Source organism: Canis lupus, chromosome 19 (genome assembly GCF_048164855.1).
Source record: "Canis lupus baileyi chromosome 19, mCanLup2.hap1, whole genome shotgun sequence".
Classification (NCBI taxonomy): Eukaryota; Metazoa; Chordata; class Mammalia; order Carnivora; family Canidae; genus Canis; species Canis lupus.
In genome coordinates, this window is record NC_132856.1 from 47602528 (window position 1) to 47612153 (window position 9626).

Below are 9626 nucleotides of genomic sequence, written 5' to 3' on the forward strand. Positions count from 1 at the left end.
CACTTCTGCTGGTTGGCGGGCATGTCTGTAGGGCAACTGCTCCTGGCTTCCATCTGTACTCCCTGATGCCTGTGAGAGCTGAGCACTGGGGATGCCATCTTCTGTTTTACCCAGTGCCTGTTACTGTCTGCTGGCCTGGGGTTTCTGTGTTCCAGATACAGATCCTCAGGGCTGAGTGGTATCTGTCTTCTCCAAGTTTGTGACTTTGTGGTGACTTTGCGTGAACTCTAAAGATCTGGTTAATATAGCCAAATTGATTGGATTACTGTGTGCAGGCATTCATTCCTCAGGAGATACTGCAGATTAGGCTTCAGACCTCCAAAATAAAGCGATGGTCGCAGTAAACCAAGGCAAATGAAGTTTTTTGTTTCCCAGTGCATATAAAAGTGATGTTTACACTATACCATAGTCTGCTAAGTGTAGAATAGTAGTAAGTCTAAAAAAACAAGGTATATACCTTAACTAAAATACTTTATTACTGGGGGCGCCTAGGTGGTGCAGTTAAGCGTCCAACTCTTGATTTCAGCTGAGGTCATGCTCTGAGTCATGAGATCAAGCCCTGAGTCGGGTTCCACACTGGTTGTGGAGCCTACTTAGGATTCTTTCTCTCCCTTTCCCTCCCCTAATTTCTAAAACAAAAAACAACCCCCCGCCCCCAGCTTCATTACTAAAAAAAAAAAACAAATACTAACCATTATCTCATTTTTAGCGAATCATAATCTTTTTGCTGACCGAATGTCCTGCCTCTGTGGTGATGGCTGCTGACCGATCAAGGTGGTAGTCGCTGACGGCTGGGGTAGCTGCACCAGTTTCTTAAAATCAAGACAATAAAGTTTGATGCATTGATGGGTCTCTTCCTTTCATGCCCAATTTCTCTGTAGCATGCGATGCTGTTTGATAGCATTTTACCCGCAGTAGGACTTTAAAAAAATTTTTTTTTTATTTATGAGAGAGAGAGAGAGGCGCGCAGAAGACACAGGCAGAGGGAGAAGCAGGCTCCCGACGTGAGACTCGATCCTGGGTCCCCAGGATCAGGCCCTGGGCTGAAGGCGGCGCTAAACTGCTGAGCCACCCAGGCTGCCCAGTAGGACTTCTTTCAAAATTGGACTTAGTCCTCTCAAATACTATTACTGCTTTATCAACCCAGTTTCTATATTCTAAATCCTTTGTCATTTCAACAATCTTCATAGCAGCTTCGCCAGGAGTAGGTTCCATCTCAAGAAACCATGTTTTGTTCACCCATTAGAAGTAACTCCTCATCTGTTCAAGTTTTAGCATGAAATTGGAGCAATCCAGTCCCATACTCACGTTTCACTTTTTTTTTTTCTTTTTTTTCTTTTTTTAAATTTTTATTTATTTATGATAGTCACAGAGAGAGAGAGAGAGGCAGAGACATAGGCAGAGGGAGAAGCAGGCTCCATGCACCGGGAGCCTGATGTGGGATTCGATCCCGGGTCTCCAGGATCGCGCCCTGGGCCAAAGGCAGGCGCCAAACCGCTGCGCCACCCAGGGATCCCTCACGTTTCACTTCTGATTCTAGCTCTCTTGTTGTTTGCATCACACCTGTGGTTACTTCCTCTATGGAAGTCTTAAACCCTCAAAGTCATCCATGAGGGTTGGAATCCACTCCTTCAGATTCCTGTTCATGTTGATATTTTGGCTTCTTCCCATGAGTCACAGATGTTCTTAATAGCATCTAGAATGGTATACCCTTTCCAGAAGTTTTTCAATTTACTTTGCTCAGATCCATCAGAGGAATCACTATCTATGGCAGCTATGGCCTTATAAAACATACTTCTTAAATAATGAGACTTGAAAGTTGAAATTATTCCTTGATCCATGGACTGCAGAATGGGTGTTGTGTCAGCAGGCATGAGAACATTAATCTCATTGTTCGTCGCCATCAAAGCTCTTGGGTACCATGTACACTGTCAACAAGCGGTAGTATTTTGAAAGGAATCTTTTTTCCTAAACGCGGTATGTCTCAAGAGTAGGCTTAAAATAGTCTGTAAACCATGTGGCAAATTGATGTGCTGTCATGAGGCTTTGTTGTTCCATTTCTAGAGCTCATGCAGTCAATTTGGCATAATTCTTATGGGGCCCTAGGATTTTCCAAATGGTAAATGAGCATCGGCTTCAACTTAGTCACCAGCTGCATGAGCCCCCAATAAGAGTCAGCTTGTCCTTTGAAGCTTTGAAGCCAGACATTGACTTCTCCTCTCTAGCTATGAAAGGCCAGCATCTTTTCCCAATAGAAAGCTGTTTGGTCTACATTGAAAATCTGTTGTTGGATGTAGCCACCTTTATCAATTATCTCAGCTTCTTCTTCTGGATACCTTGCTGTGGCTTCTACATCAGCACTTTCTGCTTCACCTTGCACTTTTAGGTTACGAAGTTGGCTTTTCCTTAAACCTCACGAACCAACCTCCACTGGCTTCAGACTTTGCTTCTGCAGCTTCCTCACCTCTTCCAGTTTTCAGTGAATTGAAGAGAGGTAGAGCCTTGTTCTAGACTAGGCTTTGGCTTAAAGGAATGTTATGCTGTTTGATCTTATATCCAGACTACTCAAACTTGGTCCACATCAGCAGTAAGGCAATTTTGCTTTCTTCTGCTTGTTCACTGGAATAGCATTTTAATTTCCCTCAAGAACTTTCTTTGCCTTCACAGCTTGGCTAACTGTTTGGAACAAGAGGCCTTTCTTGGTTTGGGGCTTGGGGCAGGCCTTCCTCTCACTAAGTGTACTCATTTATAGCCTTTTAAAATTATTATTAAAAGGTTTTATTTATTTGAGAGAGACGGGTAGCGAGAGAGAGCACAAGTGGGGAGGAGAGGGAGAAGCAGACTCCCTGCAGAGCAGGGAGCCCGACTTGGGGCTCAATCCCAGTATCATGACCTGAGCCAAAGGCAGACGCTTAACAGACTGAGCCACCCAGATGCCCCCCATTTCTAGCTTTTGATTTAAAGTGAGAGATGTGTGACTCTTCCTCACTTGAACACTTCGAGGCCATTTTGTAGGGTTATGGGTTGGCCTAATTTCAATATTGTTGTGTCTCAGGGAATAGGGAGACCCAAGGAGAGGAGACAGAGGAATGGCTGGGCAGCGGAGCAGTCAGAACACACACAGTATGAATCAAGTTTGCCATCTTGTATGGGTGCAGTTTGTGGCACCCCAAAACAATCACCAATAGTAACATCAAGAATCACTGATCACACAGATCACTGTAACAAATATAACAATGGAAAAATCTGAAATATGATCAGAATTACTAAAATGTGATACAGAGACACAAAGTGAGCAAATGCCGTTGGAAAAATGCCACCAACACTTGCTCAATGCAGTGTTGCTACAGACCTTCATTTGGTAAAAAACACAGTATCTGTGAAGTGTATTAAAGCAAGAACAACAAAAGGAAGTATGCCTTTATTGTTCTTTTAAACTTGGTGTTTTATTTGATAAATCTTCAGCACCCTGCCCCCCGCCCCCATGAGATGGTAGAGTAGAACACCTCTGCCATATCAAGAGCAGATCTTATTTCATGAATGTCATGGGTTTCAGCCATGTGACAACCACTTGGGCAGGCAGGCATGTCCATGGACGGGCTCATGAGCACTGGGTACCTTGTTGGCTCTGGGAGCAGGTAGGAGGAGGAGGCTGCATGGGGTGAGAACTCTGGTGTTGCTTGACTCCACTGGCCCTTGGGGAGAGAGGCCAGAATGGGCTAGAACAGGGAGAAGGGCAGAGGTTTGACAAGCGGCTCTTGTTTTGCAGATCCGGAACATGGTGGCGGTGCTGGAAGTCATCTCCAGCCTGGAGAAATACCCCATTACCAAAGAGGCACTGGAGGTGAGTGTCCCCAGGACCCAATATTGGGTGGGCAGAGCTTGGCCTCCCCCAGCCCAAGTCCTTCGTGGCTTCTTGGAGCCTTGTGCTCTCACTGGCCAGATGAGGACTTAGTAGTGCTGAGTGAGGGGGGTGCATACTCTCCTGGCCTTTGCTGTGCCCAGAAGCAGCATTTTCCTATAGGTACTGCAGGAATCGGGTGGCTTTAGTCCCAGGCCTGGGAGGCATGCCTGAGGGGTTAAGCTCCAGTGAGTGATGCTGGCTCAGGCCCTCCGTTTGCTGTTGCCTTTGCCATAGCATTTCTCCCAAAGAGCTTCCTTGGCATAGTGTCATTTCACTGGCTTTGATGGTCCACAGCCTCCAGGTCAGAAGCCTGTGGGATGGTGCTTTTTTTTTTTTTTTTTTTTTTTTAAGATTTTATTTATTTATTCATGAGAGACACAGAGAGAGAGAGAGAGAAAGAGAGAGGGGCAAGCAGAGGAAGAAGCAGGCTCCATGCAGGAAACCTGATGCGGGACTCAAGATCATGCCCTGAGCTGAAGGCAGGCGCCAAACTGCTGAGCCACCCAGGGATCCCGGGATGGTACTTTTGAAGATGCCTCCTGTGGCCCTGAGACCCTAAAGTTTAAGGACTAGATTCTTGAAGTTAGATGTCACAAAGGACACCAAATCCTTATGGGTTTTGTATCCAGGAACTCTGTGGTTTAAGGGTCAGTGGGATTAATCAAAGACTAGGGGCCCTTCCCACCGTTTCTGGCTCAGCTCCCTTTTCATGGGGGACTTCTTTCCCAAAAGCATGTCATCGTCTCTCTGGTTGTAGGAGACTCGACTTGGGAAGCTCATCAACGACGTCCGCAAGAAAACCAAGAACGAGGAGCTCGCCAAGCGGGCCAAAAAGCTGCTGCGGAGCTGGCAGAAGCTCATCGAGCCCGTGCACCAGAATGAGGCGGCGCTGCGAGGGCTGGGGGGAGGCACCGGCTCTGCCAACGGGGGTGCTCATAACTGCAGGCCGGAGGCGGGGGCGGCCGGCACGCCTAAGAGCATCCATGACCTGAAGAACCGCAATGACATCCAGAGGCTGCCTGGGCAGCGGCTGGACAGGCTGGGCAGCCGCAAGCGCCGCGGAGATCAGCGTGACCTCGGCCACCCTGGGCCACCTCCTAAGGTCTCCAAAGCCAGTCATGACTCCCTGGTACCCAATTCGTCCCCTCTCCCCACCAACGGGATCGGTGGGAGCCCCGAGGGCTTCCCTGGTACCCTGGACGGCAGTGGGCACTCGGGCCCTGAGGGCGGCCGCCTGGAGCACGGCGAGAGCGACAAGCACAGCGGCAAGATTCCGGTCAATGCCGTGCGGCCGCATACCAGCTCCCCGGGCCTAGGCAAGCCACCCGGCCCCTGCTTGCAGACAAAGGCTGCAGTGCTGCAGCAGCTGGACCGGGTGGATGAGACTCCAGGCCCTCCCCATCCCAAGGGGCCGCCTCGCTGCTCTTTCAGTCCCCGGAACTCACGGCACGAGGGCTCCTTTGCCCGGCAGCGGAGCCCATACACACCCAAGGGCTCCATGGCCAGCCCCTCTCCACGGCCCCAGTCGCTTGATGCCACACAGGTGCCATCACCGCTTCCACTGGCCCAGCCGTCCACACCACCTGTGAGGCGGCTCGAGCTGCTACCCAGTGCAGAGAGCCCGGTGCGCTGGCTGGAGCAGCCTGAGGGCCACCAGCGGCTGGCAGGGCAGGGTTGCAAGGTGGGGCTGCCCCCAGCTGAGCCCATCCTTCCCCGGGCGGGCTTTTCTCCGGACTCCTCCAAGGCAGACAGCGATGCTGCCTCATCTGGTGGCTCGGACAGCAAAAAGAAGAAGAGGTACCGGCCTCGTGACTACACAGTGAACTTGGATGGGCAGGTGGCTGAGGCGGGTGTCAAGCCTGTTCGGTTAAAAGAGCGGAAGCTCACCTTTGACCCCATGACCAGACAGATCAAACCTCTGACCCAGAAAGAGCCAGTGCGGGCTGATAGCCCTGTGCACACAGAGCAGCCCAGGACAGAGCTGGACAAGCCCGAGGCCAAGGCCAGCCTCCAGAGCCCTTTTGAACAGACGAACTGGAAGGAGCTGTCGCGCAATGAGATCATCCAGTCCTACCTGAGCCGGCAGAGCAGCCTGCTCTCATCATCAGGCGCACAGACCCCTGGGGCTCACCACTTCATGTCTGAGTACCTGAAGCAGGAGGAGAGCACCCGGCGTGGGGCCAGGAAGCCGCATGTGCTGGTGCCTCACAGCGCGCCCACGGACCTCCCAGGCCTGAATCGAGAGGTTACACAGGACGATCTGGACAGAATCCAGGCCCACCAGTGGCCGGGGGTGAACGGGTGTCAGGACACACAGGGTAACTGGTATGACTGGACGCAGTGCATATCGCTCGACCCGCACGGCGACGACGGGCGGTTGAACATTCTGCCTTATGTCTGCTTGGACTGACCAGCCTGTCGGCCTCTAAGTGCATTCCCACCTTGCAGTTAGCATGGCAGGCGGGCAGCCGGGGCCTGGCTGCCTCCAGTGGTTGGGAATCCGGGGAGTCCGGCCCGGGGCGGGAGGGAGGGGGCGAGAGTCTCGAGGTCTCTCCGTGCTCTTCCCTCAAAATTCTCCTTCTTTTGTGAAATGCTGCTACCAGTTTACTAACAAAATTGCAAAGGAAGGACCGTGTGTGGAAGGAAGGCCGGCAAAGTGAGTTCAGAACTCTATAGCAAACCAGCTATAAAAAGCGTTAGTTCCCCACCCCGGAAGAGGTGTGGACACTTCCCAGCACCCGTGAGCTGGGACCTCAGTTGCAGGCAGGCACAGAAAACCTAGGGGAGAGGTTACCTTTAAACACAGCAACAGAAGCACGCATCTCATCTATTTGCATTTTCCTTTTTTAAATTTGGCCCTGAGTGTCTGAGGCAGTGGGTGGACCTACACCATGGCCTCTGTTTGCACCCCACCTGGCCAGTGCTTCAGTCCTGACACGAGAAGCTTGTCAGCTGCAGCAAGCTGCTGGCAGCAGTTGGGCCAGCTGGCCAGCCAATACGACCTACACTCCATGGGCATCCACACATTTTCATCTGGTTTCGGTTCAAACCCCGGTTTGAAAAAAATGCTGCAAAAATTTAAGTTTCCTAGGAGTTTATTTTATCCCCCCCTTCCATCTGACCACCAGCCAAATAATTTTCCTCTTTCTCCTTTTTCAGTTTCCCCTTCCTGCACATAACTCAAGAATTTCACCTTTCTAGAGTCCCCTCCCAAAAAAATACAAAAGTAACCGCGGGTGCTACTGGTGTGTATGCTGTATTGTTGGGCAAGAAGAGACCTGTCTGTACGCTGGAAACACTCATAACCATTCCTTTAGATTCGTTTGCCTTATGGTTATTTGTCATAAAAGCGATTTGCAAAAACAAGGAGCCTTAGTGAATGTACAGTACCTAGACTTCTGTGTTCTCAGGACACAGAAGGGAGCAACTTTGCTATTTGGTCCAGTAAGTGGACACCTTGTGATATAAATGTGGAAATAAAAAAAAAAAAAAACCATTTGCACAAACCAGTCTCAGAATCGTTACTAATCTGGTCCTTTACAGTCAAATCAACCTTTCTGGATTTGCTAAGACTGGGACCTCCTCGTGTCCGAGGTTTGGGCTGCATAGCCAGACGGCAGGGTGGCCAAGCCTGCCCTATTATTCTTCTGCATGAAAACTGATCTCTGCCGGCCTTTCCCTCATTTGGGTCCAGGTTGCCTCTCCCACCTCAGGGGTCACCTGTTAGCTTTGATTGACAGAGACTGAAAGTCCACATGAAGCAATGTTACCCCGTCTCCATCTGGACCTCACCTGCCCCAGAGAAAGAAGCCCTCCAAGGAAGTTCCACGTCCCAGGTCTCGGTAACCTTGTTTTACCCCACAAAATATCAGGCTCTTACAGGGTATGGCCCAGAGCTATTTCTGGCAGTGTACCCCTTGGCTCTGCCGCAAGGCTGCTAGGTCCCCATGCAGGCCTGGGACTGTCTTAGTAACTGGCAGGTGCTACATTTTAAAAATAACTTTTCTGCCTTGACTATAAAGGTGATAATATTTCCTTCTCCCTCCATCCCTCAAACCATAAGCTAAGAATTTGGTTTTCAAACGTTTTCACTCCAGAATAGGTCATGTTGGATGTACTACTTTATTTCACAGATGAGGAAGCAGCTTCCCCTGAGGTACAGTCCCCTAGAGCAAACCAAGGGGTCCAGGAGCAGTGAGTCAACACAGAACCACAATCTCAGAAGCAGCAGGAATATCTGACCTGTCCTGAGTGCAGGGACCCACCCACCCTTAGATAAGGGCAGTGGATGAAGTGGCTTTGAGGACAAGCTGAGGTTGAACTCTGGACCTGCCATCTATCAGTTTATGTGGCCCTAACAATCACTTCACTCCTGTACACATGTCTATCTGGAAGATGAAAGTGCTTACCGGGGAGCTGTTAGGATAAGTTAAAAGAGTTTGGGGGGGGCTGTCAGGGGGCGCATTTCAGTAGAACCCTTTGTGCTATGGAGTAACTACTTTCCTAAGTTACTGTGCCTGTAATGTGGGCCAGCCCTGCTGCTGTGAGTGTCCCCAATAAGTGACTTACTCTGTGACAAAGGGTCATAAGCATAGCTGGAAGACCCTAGGGTACAGTCTGGCATCTTAGGAGCACCTCTTTTTCTCAGACCTGGCTCTCTGCCCCCACCTGCAGGGTCCAAGTCTGTGTCTGAATATCCAGATAAACATGCTGCCTGCTTTTGAGAACACAAAGTTAAGCTAAGATTTCCCTTTTTCACATTTTGGACATCAGTGGGTTGCCACTTTCTAATTTACCAAGTAAGGACACTGTAAAGGGGCATTAAACCTCTCCCCCCACCCCTACCCCACAAAAAAGTTGTCAGTACATAATTTTTGGAACAAATCACAGTCCTTTAGTATAAGACTCTCGCTGAAAACACCATGTTTTCCTCCGCTGGGGTCCGGGGCTGCTCTGTCCTGCCCTTGGTCATCAAGCACTCCTCCCTCCTGCAGAGAGCTCCAGAGACCCGTGCCGGAGCAGGCTACCATGGCCACGGCTCCCCAGTTGGCCAAGTCGCCTCCCTTCTCTGGGCTTCGGTCTGTCCGTCCGTGAAATGGAGATGGTAATACCTACCGCAGAGCACACGTCGCAGTGGTTCCCAGAACGCACTCCCGGAGACCGGGCGCTGGGGCTAGCCCTTCTGTTGAAGTCGGCCACGGAAGTCGCTCCCCTGTTTTTGCAGAAAAGAAATGAGCCTATGGGAAGCTTTTCACAATTTGGTTTCTTTTCCAGAAAGGTCTGATCCTTCTTCCTTGGTGTCCGCCGCTGCGCGCTCATCAGGAATCTGGTTGGAGGGCGCCGACGTAGCGCGGGCATCGAGGTTTGACCCCGAGCTCAGTGGCCCGCTCACACACCCTGACGCGGCAGGGCCCTTGCACGCCTGCACACTCAGCTGGAGCCGGGGCTCCAGGGTCTCCTGGGCCAACCCACAGCCGGCTCTACCCGGCTAGGAGCGGATCCATGTCCCCACCTTCCGCTTCCGCGACAGGCACCGCCCCCGCCGGAAGCCCACCAGAGGGGCGGGGCCTGCGCCCGCTACGTGGTGGCCGGCGCGTCGGCCGGCGCGAGGCGGTGACGCGAGGCAGCGGCGGCCAATGGGGAGCGGCGTTGGCCGGCGCGCCCGCCCCTCCCCGGCCCCGCCCCCGCCCGGCGTCGGGCCGTCGGACAGGCGGGAAGAGGT

The 9626-nt window shown here is 51.4% G+C and overlaps 1 protein-coding gene across 4 annotated transcripts in view; it reads left to right on the forward strand.

Moving 5' to 3' along the window:
• The window catches only part of MED26 (mediator complex subunit 26), a 54125-nt gene extending 46715 nt beyond the window's left edge, over positions 1 to 7410 (forward strand). For all 4 annotated transcript variants that reach the window (XM_072786862.1, XM_072786863.1, XM_072786861.1 and 1 more), the window contains 2 exons: positions 3770 to 3844; positions 4662 to 7410. In XM_072786862.1, coding sequence (XP_072642963.1) covers positions 3770 to 3844; positions 4662 to 6314 — 1728 coding nt within the window. In that variant the 3' untranslated portion in view covers positions 6315 to 7410. The remainder of the gene's footprint in view (positions 1 to 3769; positions 3845 to 4661) is intronic.
• Positions 7411 to 9626: the final 2216 nt, after the last annotated feature.